This window comes from Strix aluco, chromosome 16 (assembly GCF_031877795.1).
Source record: "Strix aluco isolate bStrAlu1 chromosome 16, bStrAlu1.hap1, whole genome shotgun sequence".
In the NCBI taxonomy this organism is placed as follows: Eukaryota; Metazoa; Chordata; class Aves; order Strigiformes; family Strigidae; genus Strix; species Strix aluco.
In genome coordinates this window covers 16,978,562-16,998,428 of record NC_133946.1, presented here as the reverse complement: position 1 = coordinate 16,998,428, position 19,867 = coordinate 16,978,562, and the positions used below count along the sequence as shown (strand labels likewise).

The 19,867-nt window shown below is 46.4% G+C and overlaps 1 protein-coding gene across 1 annotated transcript in view; it reads left to right on the top strand.

Moving 5' to 3' along the window:
* The first annotated feature begins 14,804 nt into the window (after positions 1-14,804).
* Positions 14,805-19,867, top strand: part of SLC67A1 (solute carrier family 67 member 1) — a 62,303-nt gene continuing 57,240 nt past the window's right edge. Inside the window, exons 1-3 of the mRNA XM_074841929.1 lie at positions 14,805-14,933; positions 15,085-15,293; positions 17,330-17,427. Coding sequence (XP_074698030.1) covers positions 15,111-15,293; positions 17,330-17,427 — 281 coding nt within the window. The 5' untranslated portion in view covers positions 14,805-14,933; positions 15,085-15,110. The remainder of the gene's footprint in view (positions 14,934-15,084; positions 15,294-17,329; positions 17,428-19,867) is intronic.

Below are 19,867 nucleotides of genomic sequence, written 5' to 3'. Positions count from 1 at the left end.
ACAGAACCCTTAAAAAATTCTGGTAGTTTTAATCCAATTTGAATTGCTTTTTGTTGTGTTCTCAAAAATATGCAAAAGCTAACATCTCTGAAAAATGCTTTATTTCATTTAATTTCCTTTAATGTTTTCTTAATTATTCTTTCTGTTCTTGGTTGTTAAAAGAAGAGCTAGCCTTGCTGCCCAGCTGCTGTGCATCATTAGGGTAGCACAAAGGTAGCAGTGAATTTAGCCTAATCTATTGACGGACCTGCCAGCCAGTGCACCGGGGGCCATCGCATTCTCACTTCCCACTCTTCTTTTGCTCTTTCCATCATGTTGTTTTACTAGATGAAGTCCACTCGCCATCTGGCCCTTCGTGACTGATTGGAAGCCTGACTCATTTGCAGGATGCTCTCCGTGAGCCGCGTGTGGCAAGCCTTACCGACACCGTGCTGTTAACTTGGAAAGCAGGCTGGGAACGGCGGGTACCAAACAGCATTCTGAGCTCACAGTACAGACCTGTGGAGGGTGGCTCTTTTTTGCTGACGGTCTGTTAATGCAGTTAAATACTCCATTTATCAACACTCCTTGCTTTTCTGTTGGTATCATTTCTGTGAAAGCCATGCTCTATGCTCCTAGGTACTGTTCATTGCCACTCTTTGTATTAAACGAGAGGTTTGCATTTTGCTTGTTTTGACATTCCCCCTGCCTTTCATCTTGATCCATGGTAATATTATTTTTGGAGCAGCTTTTCATAGGTTATTTCTACTTTCTGTAGGGGGAGGGGGGTGAAGGGGCCATTACACCGGTTTTATTTTTGGTTTCATGTTTCTTAAATAAACAGGTTTTTTAATGCTGATAGTCTTGCACGAGTCCTGCAGGAGATTATTCATGTCCTGGACTGTTGCAGAGTGGAGGTGCCTGGTCCAAAACCAAGCCCAGGAGCAGCGGTAAGTGCATCAGGAATATTTTCAGATGGATCCCAGTGCACAAAATCTACAGAGTGTGAAAAACAACCTCAAAACACTTGGAGATTCTTTAAACCTGGCTATGAAAGCAACATACCTGCAAGAAGCGGAGGGTGTCTAAAGAACCCTGATGATAAAGACTTTAAAAACAATTTTACGGGAGAGTAAATGAATGCAAGTGCTACCTGCCCCAGCCACCTCCTCGTCGCACCCCCGGCCACCCAGTCCCGCCGCTCCCGCGCTGGCCGGAGCTCTGGCCCTGCGGCCGCGGCCCGGGCAGCCGCGCTGACCCGACCCTGCGATCCGTGCCGGGGCCCCGGCCGTGCCCTCCCTCCTCCTCCTCCTCCTCCTCCTCCTCCTCCTCTTCCTCCTCCTCCTCCCTCACACACGTTTCTGCTCTCCCACCGCTCCCCCGGCTCCACCGCCCTCCGGGGCTCGGGCCGGGGCGCTGGGGCCAGCGGGACCCGCCGGGCGGCCTCGCTCCCCGCCAGCCCCTGTCCCCCGGCCTGGCTGCGGAGGGACGGGGACACCCCCCGCCAGCCCCTGCCCCCCGGCCTGGCTGCGGAGGGACCGCGGTGCCCCTGCCCGCCCGGGGCCGGCGGGGAAGGCGGGCGGTGGCTGCGAGCGGCCCGCGGGCCGTCGCCATGCGCGGGGCAATGGTGCCCTCTAATGTCGGCTGGGCCCGGGACAGGCGGGCGGTCGCCCCGGTCCCCCCGCTCGCCCCCCAGCACGGCGGGTTTCCAGCTCGATTCCCCCCCCCCCCCCCCCCCACGCGCTATGCGTTTGCCGCCGGTCGCCTCCCCGCACCTCGGAGCGCCCCCGGCTTGGTGGCGTGTCCCGCCGTGACCCCGTGCCGGGGATGGCTGCCCTTGACCCGCCGCTTCGGGAGCCGCCGGAGCGCCGGGCCGGGCCGGGGGGGTAACACGCTCCCCGCTTGTCGCAGGTCCCCAGGAGAGCGCTGGGTAAGGTGTCCCAGGGGAGACCGCTCCACCCCGCCGGCTGCAGACAGCCCCTCGCAGCTCAAGCGAGAGCAGGTAATTGGAAGGGGCGGATTTTAAACCTTCATGGCATGCACAGTACTTCTAGAGTAATAAAATATATCGTAGCTATATTCACTATTCTCTAGATTTTTCAAATTGCTCTGTGAAAATTAGGGTTAAGGTGTAGCTCGGCAATTATAGAATTGCAGATTCATAGACTTGTTTGGGTTGGAAGGGACCTTAAAGATCACCCAGTTCCAACCCCCCTGCCATGGGCAGGGACACCTTCCACTAGCCCAGGTTGCTCACAGCCCCGTCCAACCTGGCCTTGAACCCTTCCAGGGAGGGGGCAGCCACAGCTTCTCTGGGCAACCTGTGCCAGGGCCTCACCACCCTCACAGGGAAGAATTTTTTCCTTATGTCTAATCTAAATCTACCCTCTTTCAGTTTAAAACCGTTACCCCTCATCCTGTCCCTATACTCAGGGAGATAGAGTCCCTCCCCAGCTTTCCTGTAGCCCCTTTCAGTACTGGGAGGCTGCTCTAAGGTCTCCCCAGAGCCTTCTCTTCTCCAGCTGAACTCCTCTAACTCTCTCAGCCTGTCCTCACAGGGGAGTGCTCCAGCACCCTGATCATCTTCGTGGCCTCCTCTGGACCCGCTCGAGCAGGTCCGTGTCCTTCTGATGTTGGTGCCCCCAGAGCTGGAGCCAGCACTGCAGGGGGGGTCTGGTGAGAGCAGAGTAGAGGGGGCGAATCCCCTCCCTGGACCTGCTGGCCACACTGCTCTTGATGCAGCCCAGGACACGGTTGGCTTTCTGGGCTGCAAGCGCACATGCTGGCTCATACTCCATTTTTCACCCATGAGTACCTCCGAGTCCTTCTCTGCAGGGCTGCTCTCAGTCTGCTCATAACCCAGCCTGTGTCCATGTTTGGGATTGCCCTGGCCCAGATGCAGGACTTTGCACTTGGCCTTGAACTTTATGAGGTTTGCACAGGCCTACCTCTCCAGCCCATCCCTCTGGATGGCATCCCTTCCCTCTAGAGTATCAACCACATCACTCAGCTTGGTGTCATCTGCAAACTTGCTGAGGGTGCACTCAGTCCCACTACCCAGGTCCCCAGCAAAGATATTAAATAATACTGGTCTCAATACAGACCCCTGAGGGACACCATTCATCACTGGTCTCCACCTGGACTGCAACTCCTTGAGTGCAACCATCCAGCCAATTCCTTATCTATCAAGTGGTCCATTCATCAAATCCACGCCTCTCCAATGTAGAGACAAGGATGTCATGCAGGACAGTTTCAAAAGCTTTGCACAGGTCCGGGTAGATGATGTCAGTCACTCTTCCCTTATCCATCAATGCTGTAACCCTGTCATAGAAGGCCACCAAATTTGCCAGGCACGCTTTACCTTTAGTGAAGCCATGTTGGCTGTCACCAATCACCTCTCTGTTTTCCATGTGCCTTAGCATAGTTTCCAGGAGGATCTGCGCCATGATCTTGACAGGCACAGAGGTGAGACTGACCAGCCAGTAGTTCCTTTTTGCCCTTTTTAAAAATGCGTTGTGTTTCCCCTTTTCCAGTCACTGGGAACTTCACCAATCTGCCACAACTTTTCAAATGTAATGGACAGTGGCTTAGCTCAATGGTAGCTCAAACCTGGAAGTCCAAGAGGAGATGTAGTTGTAGAGGATGAGGACCTCGAGACACACCCCTGGTTTCACGCAGGGCTGGCATGCCTCAGGGAGCCCCAGGAGCTTTGTCTCCTCTACATTTTTCTGTGGCTGGTTCCCTCCCTAGGAGCGGGTGGCAAAGTAATACAGTGCTGTGGGATCTGGCTGTTCCTTCTCTCACTCCACAAGTTGGATTCCCTCTTCTTATTTGCCTCTCCCTTGGGGCTTGCTCCCTCCTTTCCCTGCGATGGGGTGTTGAGATATCATGCGATGACGCAGCATGATGAGATAATTTCTCCTCCCTCCCCACCTCCCGGCTTCTCGTTTGTATTCTTTAATTAATTTATCTTCTCGCCTACAGCTTTAAATTTGCTTTTAGTGTTGTAACTTTCTGAAGACACAGCACTAAAATTTTATTTGCTCTTAATCTTGAAAAGCAATCGTTTTATAATATGCCTGCTAGATTCATAGCATTAATTTTGCTGCAAGCTTTGAATGTGGACCAAACAACCCAGCCAGTGGTGAACCTGCAAAGGGAGTGGTTCGATGAGCTCCTCTGGGGGAGTCCATCATGTTCATTTTGCAGCAGTTTAACTATAATAAAGCTGCCCAGCCCACAGTACGGTATGTATTCCTACAGAGCAGAGAGTTAATTGTACCTAGATCCAGCAATGCACTACAAAGACATTTATGTCATGCAGAACAATTAGTTCTGTGACTCATTGCTGGGAGTTCAGCCTATGTTATCTATGGGGCAGCATTTAAGCATTTGTCTGTGCCATCTTCAACAGGAGTCAGCACAAATCCCACTAGTGTTCATCACCCACAGATCCAAAGAGAAACCAAGTGCCATATCCCCTAACGCAGCAGAGGAGGTGGAAGAGCATGGGTAACACTGGCTTAAAGGTTTTTTAATGGTTTGCCTTACATTCAATGACACGGCTATTTCTTAATGAGCCAGTTCTCAAGTTTTGGACAGAAGCCGAAAGGACCTGCTACCTTGGGCCATGGTCAGAAATGTTGCTATATACTCTGATTATATGTGATTGTAATGTCCTTTAGGAGAAAGTGAAGTTTTTTTCCTGTGCTGTGACCAGGTTGAAAAATCATCAGGTCATTCTGTAGCCTTAAAAGTTACCCTTAGCAGCTTCTCTGCCACTTCTTGCAGGAGCTATTCCTAAAACAAGTTTATAGGGCAGGGAAGTCCAGGTGCCTGACCCTCAGTTTCAAGTAGGGTGAGTTTTGAACTGAGTGAGGACAGGAAGATCAGGCACGAAGAGATGCACTTGTACCTGACTCTTGATTAAACTTCAGTTTCATAAAGGTGCAATTAAAGACCCACTCTGATGCTGTGCAGGATAGCAGGTATCTCACTGTCCCCCAGCAAGCATGCAGTCACACATGAAGGCATTTCAAAATGACATGTACAAATTCTAGTGTGAACCATGAGCCACATGCTCAGACATAGTCATGACTGAGTGAGTCTGAAACAAATGTTTTCCTAACAGTAAAAGCAGAAGAGAAGCTGGATGAAAGACCTAAAGATTAAATCCTGGCAGCATGGAAATCAGAGGCAAAATTCCTGGTGAATCAGGGTCAGGGCTTCAGCCTAGAGCTAAGTAATCCAGATCTTGCAGCTCTTCTCAAAGTAAAAATGAGTCAGCTGGTCATCAATGGTATTCAAAGGGAAAATATAAACCAGGTGAAATCATTTAAGCTGACAGTGGCCAAGTGAGTTTGCTCTGGAAGGAAAAAAAATCTATCTGGAGGTGCGATGTTTATGGAGTGTCATTGCTTTCTAGATCAAATGTACTTGCTTTGCAGATGGGAGAATGACTTTTTTTTTTAACTGCCAGCCTGCAGAGTTAATTTAGAGCCTTTTCTTTTCATGCACCACAACTGTTAACCAAGATTTTCTGCTGAGCTGCCCCTACAATCCCGATGAGGTCTCTGGCCCCTCTGCAGTCCCACGGCTTCTGAGGGCACCTCCAGCAGGATTTGAGATGGTTGTCGCTTCACCTGTGTGGAGCCAGCTGAATTTGGCAAATGATTTAATTGCTGAGGCTCAGGAGGAATATAACCCACCACTCCTGGGCAATAAATAAAAGGAATAAATCCTTACTGTTTTGTCTTGAAGGTAATGAGGAGAGAGCCTGGGCAGAGCTGCTGAGGAGGTTGGTGTCAGTTTTAATAGGAGGCTCAGGACCCAGCCAGTGTAGGAAGCCAGGGAAATTTCTTCCTAGCACCCTCCCTGAGGCAGTTTTACAGAGATAATCCCATTGCTGTCTGGTAGAACATTAGGAAAATGAGTTGGGATAGACCCCTTTTTCTAGCAGCACTTTTTCTTTGTTTCAAATACCTTAACTATTTGCAAAATGCTCAGGTCCAATCGCTGCTTTGGCAGGACTGGTTTTCGACCAGTTTGGATGGAAAATTTGCAGGACTTGCTTGATTTCTGGAAAAGCCAGATGATGGATCTTGCTTTTAGTTCATGAAGGCTTTGATGTAGGGAGTTGTGTATTCCAGAAATGGAATGCGTGAACCAGGGAGCAGTGCTCCAAGTGAGCTCTTCTAGGGTTATTTCCACCCTCTCCAGGGTGTGAAAAGATTAACAAATGCCAAATGGTGCTGACAGTGGCCAGTCCAGCCCAGGACTATGCAAGCATTGCTGTTTTATGCCAGCCTTGCATTTGGCCTTAGCAATGGCTTAGAATTAAGCAGCAATATCAAAGCAAAAAGCCTCAAAAACAAACATTGCAACAGTAAATGTTTAGTGCATCCTGGTCACAGCCGTCATCCAGCCCTCCCACAAGCAGCAGCCAGCTCCAGTTGGGGCTGGCAAACTCTTGTCCTTTGGCATGCTTGGAAGCACTTAAGTTACTCTCTGTGCTCTTTCCAGGGCATAAATACTTCTGCCACTTCTTGCAGAAGGGTCTAGGTCTCTCTCCTTCTCTGGTGGCAAGGGGATTGTGAGCCTGTGATTGTCTTGGGGACAAACTTTAAAAATGATTTTAAAATATTTTTAAAAAATAAATAGCTCTTAGGCATTTTTCTATTAGGAAAACTTCTATGTGTCACTCATGTCCCACTTTAAATTGCTCCTGATGCCAGGGTTGGATCCTAAGTGTGGAAGGTTTGCTCTGATTCTTTACAGAGAGACAAATTTCATTTGTAGCTCCTGGTGTTGTTCCAAAATAATTCTGAAGAATTATTGTAAGCAATGAGCTTTTGAGAGAGCACTTTAAAGACACAGTTGAGCAGGTTTGGGGTTTTTTGTGTGTCAGACATACCTGCAGCATGTTAGGAATGCATCCTCATCCTTTGCTCTGAAGAAATGCCATGCCTATAGAGATTGAACTGCAAAGAAGAGAAGCAAATGGTACCATGCAGGTGCTTGCCTCTTAACAGCGAAGTTTCAGATGTATTTGAAGTGTGACTTACTCATATGATAGAGTAGCTTGACTGTAGGGATGTGTCTTCTATACTTTTCCACCTCTTATCTATCTGTCCATGCTAGAGTTGTATTCAGTGTTCAACACTGGTTTAACTGAATTGCATTGAAAATTTTCCCCAAACCACTGTGAAGATTCCTGATATCCCACTTGAGAGCTGTTAGTGGGTCCCCCCTACAACCTCAGCGCTAAGGATCCTGCAAGGAAACTCCACCCCCAGCAAAGTAGGTTTGATTTCTTTTTGTTTCAGGCAAATTCAAGTGGAGGGTGGATGGGAAGGCTAGGAGGAAGCAGCAAAGGGTGTGCAAAGCCTTCTGGTGGTTTGAACAAGAAACCAGCAGTCTTGGGACTGTCATCCCTCTTGTATTCCTAATTAAAATCAAGAGTGTAATCATTCTCCCGAAGTAGACCTGGCTACGGCATTTGTCACTGATGCGGGGGATGCAGACCTGGCTGGCAGAGCACATACCTCCAAGGGCTGGTGTCTTCTAGAGCTTTAAATACTTGGTTTTTCCCAGATGAGTTGTATGACAGGCAAGAGTGCGTGCTCTGCTCCAACTTGCAACAGGGAGAACTCAGGGGTTTGCCCTGACTTTATAAATACCATTCAAGCCTTCAGCTGAAATTAGGTGTTTGCTTAGAGGGAGAAAAATAAGGACCTTGCTGAGGCTTCAGAAGGCATTTAGAGCCCAGATACATCATGGGGTGTCTAGCCACGTTTGTGCATTTCACCACTTCTGAGATGCTGATAAATCCAGCCCTGCATGACTGTGGATACCTTTGTCCCACCTCTTCCATCCACAGGCAGTGAAAATCTGCAACGTAGAGTTGTCCCCCACCCACACAGCTGGGCACGGTGGCAGCCGTCCCCTTTCCTCCACATCCCACACTGGCTCCACACAGGTCCTGAGTCCACATGGAGAAACCAGCCAGCCAAACAGAGCAAGGATGGCGGGGGATTTGTCTCCCTTGACCCTGAGCAGGTAAGGATTTGTCTGAGGATGTAACACAGACCCTCCTCTGTGGAAGCCATGTCCAGGAGGTGCGAGGTTTTACATGCTAATTGCTTTATGCAGAAACATACATTAGCAGAAACACTGAATACACATCCGTACTTTGTGCTGTGTATGGCTTCGTCGGAAGGCTAACCGACAGAGAGATTCTTGTTACATTGTGTTGCTGGTGGTCTCCTGAATGCTCGGGAGTTATAAATCAGGCAATTGTTTGATTCTGACACAGGAAAATGTTTTGGTAAATGCAGGAGGCTCAAGACTAGCTGAAAATGTCTGGGGCTCCCATTGTGTGCAGAATGTAATGTGTGCAGAGGAAATCTGCAGCATTCCTATGGCAAACCACAACAAGAAGCTCCATACAGCCCCAATCAGTTGCAATTCTCATATAAATTATAATGGCTTAAATGTTATTTAAATGATAAACAGCTTTTGCATTCCAGACATTGCTGCGATTCCAGAAGGTGGCTGTATAATACCAGCTGAATGAAAGATTGCATATTGCAGGCTAAGTATGAGGCTTTATTTGTGTGTGTGTGTATCCATTTTTGTCACATCTAGCATATTCTTTGGCTATAAACCTTGGACTTCCAACACACTTTGTGTATCTTGGAGCCCAGGGCTTCATCCATTATCCAGCAGCGAGTTGTCTGAAGGTCAGTCACGCCAACATGCCAGTAAGATGAAGACGCAACCCCAGAGGCAGCAGAAGTATCCATCACTTCTCAGCTGTCACCATCACTTATTAGTGGGTGCAGTTTTGCCTGGACCCTGCTCAGCAGCCGATGGTATAACCACTCCTTTAATCACACTTTCCTACATAGATGGCCATGTCATGCTTGCTTAAAGCAAGTATGGCTTGAGCATTAGGAAGAAGAATGGCAAGTTGGGGGGAAATCATCCCTTGTCTGGGTGAGAGCTCACCCAGCAGACCTGGGCTTTCACTAAGGGAAGAGTTATTTTTTTTCTTGCCAATTATTCGATGTCCTAGCATAGCAGACCACCAGAGGCTGGTGGCATTTGCTGTCTTTTGATGGCTTCACTTGAAGGAGAAGGTTGGCAGCTGCTCTCAGGGCAGCCCAGCAGCCCTTCCCCACTGTGTGGCAGTAGCTCACTGAAACCTGAGGGTTTTCTGTTCGCTCAGGAGAGATTTTGGGGTAGAGGTGGACCAGAGCCATGGCTGAGCTGAAATCATCCTAAGCACAGTGCCACTCGGTGTGAGCAGGCACAAGAGGCTCCTGCCCTGGCGAGTTCCTGCTGGAGCCGATGAGACTGGATGGGTACAAAGAACTGAGCTTTTTCTTCCTATTTGGTCATGTTATTCTTGGTGTAACTCTCCTGAATTCAGGCCACGGGATTTTTCCAAAACTCTTTTACAATTGACACAGTCTCTGCCCCATCTGCATATTTTGTCGTCAAATTCCAGCATTCAGAAATGTTCTCTTTTGGTTTAATTTTTCCAGAATATTAGAGAGGAGAAACTGCCCTGTGGTTAAACAACGGGACTGGCGTCCAAAGGATGATAGAGTCTGACTCCAGCCTTTTCCACAGACTTCCTCTGTGATTTCAGGGAAGTCATTAAAGCCCTCTGTCTCTTAGGGTCCCATCTGCAAGACAAGGAGGATCTAATTCTTTTCCCTCATCTGAGTCTCAACCTCTTTGTGTTTTTAGGGCACCGAACAGGACCTCGATGTTAGCTGGAGCTTTGGGGCTTTACCATTAAAAAGTTAATAATAACCAGCCATATTTCAGATAAAATGTGATTTGCAGTTTAATATGCTAAGTAACAAAGACTTTACTAAAAGAATGAACAATAGCCTTTTCCATTTCACAAAATAATTTGCCAGGCAGAATAAGCACACCAGCATTTTTATAAAAACAAATTATAAATAATTGCTTTTTGCAATTTAATACACACATAGAAAGAGCCAAAAGAGTTCAGCAGCCACCGGGAATCTGATTTCATTGCCGATTTGGACTGTCTCTGTAGTTTTTATGAAAATCCCTGAAGACTGTGCTATTTTGTAAACTAAACATTTTTTTTTTTTGCTGGCCATGTGGAGTCTTTTTCCATTCATTAGTGAGCTGCTTTTTTCATGAACACAATTAGACAAAGGAATAAATCAGTCAACAAACATGGGACATAATTTTGGCAATACCAGGCCGTCTATGCTCTTATTTGCTTAACTGTGTAAATCTTTCACCAGACTACAAATGAGACTGGTTCCCTCAATGTCGGGGTCGGGGGAAGAGAGGGATCTGGCCAGATCCTGTGGATTTGATGGCTCCCACCAACCATGGCTGATGTTGAGCAGTTTCCCTCATTAGGGCAATTCAGCATTCTCTCTACTGGGGAATCACTTCGACATATTTCTTCCATTTCCTTTCTCGTATTACAGAGCTTAAGAAAGATCATCAGGAACGTAGCTCCCTGAGGGCTATGTCTCCGTAGAGGGTTTTTATGTCTCTCCTTGTCCAAAGATCCGCACACCTCACTGGGTTTGGTGCGGTGGCCTTGTGATGCTCTTGCAAGGAGGGAAAGGGTTATCCTTGCTGCTTCTTGGGCAGGGAGATGAGGTATGCTCATAACTATTCATGTCGCACCTCATGTCCCTCCTGGCACCCCCCAGAACACAGCCCATAGAAATGCAGTTTCTCTTTTCAGTGAGAGATGAAAGCTTTGCTGGACCCAAGAGGCAGCGATTCCCTCCCTGGCATTCCCAGCCGGCTCTCACGCTTGCTATGGGTATGGGTGCATACCCACAAGGGCAAGGATTTGTGACTGATCTGCACTGGAGCAAGATTTGGTTCATCCCACTGGTTTTTTTGCATAGCTGGAGAGACCTGCCAGCTTGCATTCATTCAGGATTTGAGGCCTGAGGGATGCCCTTCATCACTGGGCAGGGCAGCACATCTGCACTGCCATCCCTTTTCAAGGCTCTTTTGAGGCTATAAAACTTGTTTTGACCCTCTGCAGACAGGTGAATCCCACCCAGTGTACCTCGTGTTACTGCAGCTCATATTAAGCTTCCTCTGTGAAAAAAATACAAGTTGAGAGAAGGACTCTGCATTTATTTCCCCACAATTTATCCTTTTTCAACCAACATTTTGAACTGCTGGTATTGCTGTGGGTAGATTTCCCCTCCCCATGCATATGCTGGCCTTGCTTCCCATTTCCAGTGATTTAAGAAAAGATTTCTGCCCGAGTAACATAAACAGTAAGTCTTTATAAAATTTTTTTTAAAGATGTTCTCAGGTTTCCCATTCTGTTTTTCCAGAGATCACCAGATAAATAAGCCTCAGGAAAGATATACCAGGGAAGGCAACTATAAATACTCCAAAAATGTTGAGAATAAGTGTCAAGGCTTAATGCATAGCTAATGGCCTAATCTGCAGTTTCATCACAAGACATTTATCTCCTTGCTTGCTTTCACCATAGTGTCCCCAGAATAGCTGTCCATTTAAAGTTTATTTATCCTACCCCAAAAAATTAATTTCCTATTCATAACCTATTCCTCCCCAATTTTTAAATTAATCTTTATTTTTTAAAGACGGCTTGTCAGTGACTGACTGCTACCTGTGATGTAGTCTCTAACTGAGCCAGAAGGAGCCTTTAGATAAAAATGCAATGCCAGCCTATGCCATCTGTCATTAATGGTGCATTATCACTACAGGTATAGATGAACTGGCCCCTAGCTGGATGGCTACAAGCGCCATGTTCAACCGGGCATAGCTGGGAACAGAGTTAATCTCCATCATACTTTCGCTCCTGCAGGCATTTTCAGACAGACTTCTCACTCAGGGGAGGAGTAGGATCTGCCTTGTGTCGATCACACTGGCTGTTTTTCTATAGGTGCTCGTGCTGCCACTTTAGCCCCTAGATCGACTGATTCATGGGGTGAAATTTTAAAAATCAGGTGCTGAAAGTCAGGAAAGTCCAAGTTCCTGCACAGAAGACCTTGTGGGAGGGCACTGAGATGATTCAGGCCTGCCAATGTCTTGGCCAAATTTGGAGAATACAGCTCATCCCTACGTCCTTGAGGCCAGGGCAGCATGGGCATGGCTTGGCTCATGGCTTGTAAAGGCAGCTTAAAACTGCCACCCTCTTCCCTTTGTCCTATCAGTGCCAAAGTGCAGGGATGGGGAGATAAATGATCCTGCCAAAGGGACTATTGCTAGAAGAGGATAGCTGAGTTGGGCCCAGAGCACACACTTGCAGCCTGATCTGGGATGCTAAGGAGAAGGTTTGAGCACTGAGCCATCAAGAGGCGTCCAGTGACATACAGGAACTGAGTCTGGTGATCATAGCTCATTCTTCATGGTCACCTCCACACCAGGCACTGAGTTTAGTTCCCTGCTTCTCAGAACTGTGTCTTTTGCCCCAGAGGCTGAAAATTAAACTTGGGTTTTTCTTACTCCATTTCCCTTGTCAATGCCAGTAGAAAGAAGCTAAATCTGAGTGAGAGCATGTGGCTGGTTAGCTGTCTGCACTGCATGCCCCGGGCAGGATGAGGCTCGTATCTGGTGGAGAGTGGCTGCATCTGAAAGTCATTGCTTCCCTTGGTCGCCTTGCTGGGATCTGTTTTCAGTTGCTGCTGAGACAAACTCACCAGTCAAAATATTGATGCTTTTCAAGTCCAAGTCAGCAACATTTCCTGTAAGCAGTGTTTTACATTGCATTTGCATGAGTTGTTTTTTCGGTTGTCTTGAAACCTCCATAAACAGAGTTCTGTCATTAATTTTACTCTTCTATTCAATGCTGGTAATTTGTACATTGTGCCTGTCCAGCACAAACCAGGGAGTGATGATGTTGGTGCTGTGCTGCAGGACATTCAAAGTGCAGGCAAATCCATTGTTTACTGCTGAGATGAACCAAATGTCGAGCACTGATCCTTTGCTAAATTGGGATACATGCTGGGTAATCTTCCTTCTTCAGTAACAAATACGACTTCTAGGGCGTTGTGAGTTGGGTCTGTTTGAGTGCTGGTATCGCTATAGGGAACCTTCTTTAAAGGTGCTTTTTTATTCATACTCTGGCTGAGTTTGCAAAAGGTTGTTTCTGTGCAACCTCCAGTGATATGGTACCCGCCCCTGGTGAAATGTTAAACCTTTGGTCTTCCCCTTCCCTCGCCAGGAGGTAGAGCCTGGCAGCCCTCACCAAATCCTGGGTCTCTGCAGCAACATTTGCTGAATAAAAAGGTGTGTCCAGAGATCTTACAGTTCCCTCTCCCTGGGCTTGGCTGGGAACCTGGGAACCCTGACAAGGACTCCGGATCCAAGCCAGCAAATGTGTGTGTCCCTGTATCGATGTGTTTGTGTCAGCCTTCACAGCGAGTCAAACCTCTGCTTCTGAACTGAGGTGTTACCAGATTAGAGGGACTGGCTGACATGGTCAGTGATGGAGCCTCAGGAAGAGGGTCTGCATAAAACATGAGAGCTGGATCAACCAAACCCTCAAGCTGAAAGTGGTGACAATTTGCCCCAAGCCTGGGGCAGAATATCCACCTGCATCAATGCAGGCTGGGGACCAACCGGACATGTAGCAACCCTAGCATGAGGACCATGGGTGATGGCGATGCTGTGTGAGCCAATGGTGCATCCTCATCAGGAATAAGGCAAACCATGTAATGGACCATTTGAGGAGAAGCATGGCCAGGACATCCAGGGAAGTTGTTATTCCCCTTGGCTTGGTGCTGGTGAGGCTGACCCAGTGTTGGGCCTCCCAGTTCAAGAGGGTTGTGTACAAACTGGGTTGGACCCAGGCAAGGGCTACCAAGAAGGTCAGGGGTCTAGAGTACATCATCTTTAAAAGAGGTGGAGGGAATTGGACTTGTTCATTCTGGCAAAGAGAAGGCTGGGGTGTTCTAACAGCAGCCTGCAACTACTTGAAGGGCAGCTCCAGAGATGATTCAGCCAGACTCTTCTGTATAGTGGCAGCCGATACCATGAGGAACGATGGCTACAAGCTTCAGCTTGAGAAATTCAGATTATACATTAGGGAAAACTTCTTTCCCAGATGCTCAGTGAGAGAGCAAATCCGTTTTCAGGAGGGTGGATGAGATCTCCTGAGGTCCCTTCCTCCCGAAAGTCCTGTGATTCTACAAAATCATGATATTGAGATCTCTGCTTTCTTTTTCTCTCTAAAATAAAAATAATGCTCAACCAGACTTCCAGGCTTCAACAAGTAAGAAAACAAACAAATAACGCCCCCAGGCAAACAAACAAATATATAAAACCCTAAGTAAACAAGCAAGCAAACAAACAAAACTCCCAAAGGACAAATGAGTCTTGTTTATTTAACTCCCCAGTTTGCAGTCAGCCTCATAATTTGTGTGGATTTAATACTTTTTTTTTTAAAAAAAATGTTTTTGGCATTGGTTGATAATTTGTAGTCTGAGTGGAGTCACATGTGAACATTTGCTAGCTCAGTCTGTCTATAAATTTGCAGCACCTGGTGAAGGAGGGGAAACAGCTCAGCTGGAGGTGTTGATGAGAGCAACTGTAACTGCACGTAAGACCTAGGCTTGTTCCAGGACCTGTATAAATCTATTGCAAGAAGCATGAGGGCTTGGGAAGAGCTGTTCTGCTGTAAGCTTCAATTGTAACCTCCAAAAATAAAATCAAAGTGCCTTTCATGAAGAATTAAAACAGTAATCTCTTCTGAGCCACCAGAGGCAATAAAAGTGAAAGAAGTGAAACAGTTAAAGAGTTGAAGATTTTGTCACGTGCTCTTGTTTGGGGCAATGTCCACTTTCACTCTGCTGGGACTCTCAAGCTGATTTTTGTTGTGATGGTACTTGAAGTAATGAGCCCACCTGGGACAAGGCTGAAGAAGGAGACCTGTGGTTACCTTTGATCCTGCCTGGCAAGTAAGTAAAGGGGAGGGAAAAAAAAGAAAAAATGTTGGCATGCTGACTCAGCACCTTTCACACTGTAAGCTTTGAACTGTACACACAGCTTCCGCATTTTACCTATGCTTTATGTTCCCAGCTAGAAAGCACCTTTGTATCACTTTTTCAGCCCATCAGCCTGCAGTAAGTTGTTCCATGAGTACTATGAATACAAAAGCCAGCTCTGGAGGTGAGGAAGAAGACTTGGGAATGAAGAGTGAGACCCTGGGGGAGAGCAGCTGCTTGGGAGAGGTCAAGAGGAGACAAACGATCCTTGTTGCCTACCTGATTGTAACCCTAGAGCTGACCTTCCTCTTCATGCAGATGGGAGTCATGCCTGTGAGTATGGGTGGTCCTGCTTCACGGCGCATCTTGCCTTCAACGCCAAGCTGTGTAGTTTTCCAGCAAAATCAGAAGAGAGTTTCTAGCAGGAGAGAGGAAACTGTATTCCTACCTAGCAGGCAAGCTGTGACTGTGTTCAGGGTTTGCCCAGGCAGTAAAAGCTGCTTTACTATTTGTACTGCATTAGCACCTAGAGCCCTTTCCTGGCCTGATGACCCTGGGTGAAGCTGATGTAGTTTGTGTCTTCTTGCCTGCAGTGGGAGAGTGACCCAACAAGCAGGCAGCAGAAATTGGAGGTTTCGGATCAGAGGTAGTTTTTTCTGAGGGCATAATAAACCAGCTGTGAGTGGGAATCATTGATTCTCACTTACTGGACTCTCCTGTCTGGTTTCATAGACTCATTTAGGTTGGGAAAGACCTTTATGATCATCAAGTCTGACCCTTAACCTGACACTGCCAAGTCCACCACTAAACCATGTCCCTAAGCACCACATCTAAAGGTCTTTTAAATACCTCCAGGGGTGGTGACTCAACCACTTCCTTGGGCAGCCTGTTCCAGTGCTTGATAACCCTTTTGGTGAAGAAATTTTTTCAAATATCTAATCTAAACCTGCCCTGGTACAACTTGAGGCTGTTTCATCTTGTCCTATCACTTGTCACCTGGGAGATGAGACCGACACCCACCTTGCTACATCCTCCTGTCAGGTAGTTGTAGAGAGTGATAAGGTCTCCCCTCAGCCTCCTTTTCTCCAGAATAAACAACCTGAATCCCTTGAGCTGTTCCTTACAGGACTTGTCCTGTAGACCCCTCACAAGCTTCATTACTCTTTGGACACACTCCAGCACCTTGATGTCTTTCCTGTCAGTGAGAGGCCCAAAACTGAACCCAGTATTTGAGGTGCAGCTTCACCAGTGCTGAGTACAGGGGGACGATCACTTCCCCAGTCCTGCTGGCCATGCTATTTCTGATACAAGCCAGGATGCTATTGGCCTTCTTGGCCACCTAGGCACAGTGCTGGCTTGTATTCAGCTAGCTGTTGACCAGCACCTTCAGGTCCTTTTCCACCAGGCAGCTTTCCTGCTCTTGTGAGCTCCTGGATCTGTGATACACATGACCACCGCTGTCTCTGGTGAGCCCATGTCTTCTGGGAGAACTCTCAACAGGTTTTGTGATTTCAGAGGCAAACTGCTCCCTCCTCCTAGCACTAAACCAGCTCATGGTGCCTTGAGCCTGTAGGCTGAGAGAGAGTTTATTTATAGGAGATTGGTCTAGTTGGTCACCAATCAATTACAGGGGGTTTGGGGACCTGGGTGCAGACCACATACTGGGGAAGCAGGCAAGACTGGGGCATCTTCACACCTTCTGAGAGCTGAACTTGGCTGTGAGTTTTAAACAACTCCTAGCAGATGGCACAAAACAAAAATGTGAATCAGAAAGGGCTGTCCCTTGAGCATACAATTTTTAAATAAAAAACCTCAAAGGATTGTGGGTCTTCAAGGTGTGCATCTGCAGTTTTTTGCGAGGTCAGGTTGTGGGCATACCATCCAGATTATAAGTAAAAGTAATATTTCTCCTATGTTATGCTTGCATGGATTCCAGCTTGCTCAATTAAACAACAGTGTCAAGACCTTACAGCAGTCATCTCCTGGATGGTGCTTGGGCTGCCCCAAGTGCGGGGTCTGGAGGCAGGAAAGCTACTTAAAATCTACCTTATCCCCTTAGCAGTAGCTGAATATGTTCAGCTGTATTAGACTGCAAAGGTAAAGGGTGATTCAGATTTGTGACCTGGTGCAAAATTGATGGTTTTGATCACATCCCCCTGATCTTCATTAGTGGATGGTGTGGGACAGAGACTTGTGGTCTTCATTAAGCAGCCTGTGTCTGACCCAGTGAAGATTTCATCTGTAGATATGGGGAACTGAAGGAAGTGCTTGTTTGGAGCTGTAGCCCTTTCCACACAGACATTAAGTCCTATATTCAGAAGTATAGCATACTTCATTTCCCCTGACCTGTTAAGTTTTTTCTTTTTTAGTACTTGGCAAAGAGCCTAAATTTGGATTCAGTGGGGTTTGGCTACCTCCAGACAACCTTTGGTGTCCTCCAGCTTGTGGGAGGTCCCATTTTCGGAAGGTAAGTGAGAACAATTCTTATGACCCGTTTCATAGCTGAAAAAGGCCAGACATTTTTATACTTTAATAAAAAAATCATTTGGTTCTGGTTCATGGTCTTGTTGAAATGTTTGAAAATTTCATAAATGGGCAAAGGGAAAATAAATACTATAATTAGAAATACCGCAACATAGAAGCAGCCTTTATATTAACTTAGCTGTGTTTTAATAACACACATTTAAGCATAAAAATATACAGGGAACAGGCTTAAACCATCAGAGCCCTCAGAGCCCAGGTCCTAACAGCTTAATCCTGCAAACATTTTATAGCCACGTGTAACCTTAGAAATGTCTTGTGACTGGGAATCCTGAAAAAGAGGGTATTTATTGATGTTAAGTAGAGCCTGTCAATGAAAATATTTTAGGGTTGAGTTATTTCTACAGCTCAATCTCACTGTATCTGTGTCAGTGTTTAATACAAAGCTGGACTGTATGAATCTTGAAGAACTGATACATCCATAAGCTCATCTATCAAAATAAGAAAAGAGTGGAAAAGACAGGTTTACTGCCTCTCTATCCCATGCAGGGGACACTCCTATTCCTAATGAAATGTCAACAGCCCAAAAAAATTCAAATGGAAGGGGAATGCATTCAAAAAAGCAGAAAAAAATTTGGAAGAGGAATATAATCCAGTGATAGGAAACTAAAATGAGGCTGAGAAAATCTAGCTTTTCTTCTCAGTCCTGCTACTGATCAACAAAGCAATAAATGGATACAGAGTTGGTGTGTGCCTCGGTTTTCCTGCATGCTGGTTGATGCTCTAGAGGATCTTCCGGTACATGGTGTGTAGCACTTCAGGGATCTGATCTCTAAAAGCCCTTGGACACTGCCATAATACACATTTTAAAATCAACAATTATTATGTTAAACTCTCCAGTGTGGCTTGGAAGAAAATGTGTTGCTAAGAACAGAGATGGTGCAAAGGGCCCAATTTGAATACTTTTTCTATTAACATACAAAACTGGAGTAATATTTCTGTTCTGTTCTGGATCTGCTGCCACCTGAAGTCTGGTTTTCCTCTGTGTATGTCACTCTGAGTGTCCAGAAGAGATGCTGAAGGGAAGGAAAACGACAAGCCGGAATCCATCCGGGTCTGGACTCTCACTGGTATAGGTGTATATTGCCACACTGATGTCGGGTTTTCCTAGATGTGAGGCTGCTTTGACCTCAGTGTAAAGGTAGATAAAGAGAAAATGAGAAGGGGGGGGATAAGAGAGAGAAAAATGTGTAGCTTAGGTTAGTGTTTCTTGTTCTTGTTTGATGCTTCTAAACAGCCGTGAGAAGATGAAGCACCGAATTTACTCTTAAGTAACAAAACCAGAAAAGCCCCGGACTATGTAGTGAATTGTGGTCTTTAGGTTACAAAAAGCTAATATAAGCTTCCCTGGCTTTCACGTTAACAGTAAAGTTTTGACCTGTACCTCTTCCTCAACATGAAACCCTTTAATTACTTATGCTTAGCTTTGTTTGTAGACCAGTCTTGGCATTTTCTGGGGTGTTGTTTCTTTCAGTGTAAGCACAACTAAGTGCTACACAAGGTAACATTCATCTGCTAACTGTAATATGCAACTTCAGTAAAATGAAGGAAGGAGGAATTGGAGTGAAAAACACTATCTAAGGCCTGGTTTATGGTCATCATAGTCGCAGTTGCTCAGGACCCTTTCTGTGGTACTCTCGGACTTTGTCCAACTTAGCTTTTTAAAGTATCTTGGAGTTGAATCAAAACCTGACCCAAAACCTGATCTGCCTGTTTGAAGCAAATATGAGTCACTATTGTGATGTCTTTATTGAACCTAAATAGAAAACTACCTATTTATTTTCTTTAAGTGATGCTAAATGAGAAATGTTGCTTTGAACATCCTCTGGAAAGAAATTGGAATAACTTCAATTGCCATTGAACCTGGACTAAAAAATTAACTAGCCTGATTCCCTGGTCTGAACCAGCTCTGAGTCACAAAGTAAAATCTGAGGGTGCTATGTGCTCTGAAGTGATGATATTGTGAATGAGTTACTGAGCTGAGCTGCTGTATCTGCCTCTGCCTGTGGCTTGTCGTTAGCAGCTCTGAGCTTGATAACATTTATTCACTGAAATGCCAGGGGAGGAGACTTAAGGACGTAGTCATTATCTTGTGCTTGTGAGGGGTCTGGAAGTGGACTGTGGCAGTTGCTGGCACATTCCCTTGCTACGCCAAAGCGTCTGTGCCTGCATTGCCAGGTGGGCAGTTGGTGCTTCAGCACTGGTCCTTGCACTCCTTCTTCAGGCAAGGCTTTCACTTTTGGGGAGACTTGTTTTGGTTTTTTTGGTTTTTTTTTTTTTTTTGCAAGGCAAAGTTTTCTATTGCTGGTAGTCAGCAATGAAGAGAGGTTGTCCAGTACTCGGACCCAGTGAGCTGAGCTCCTCTT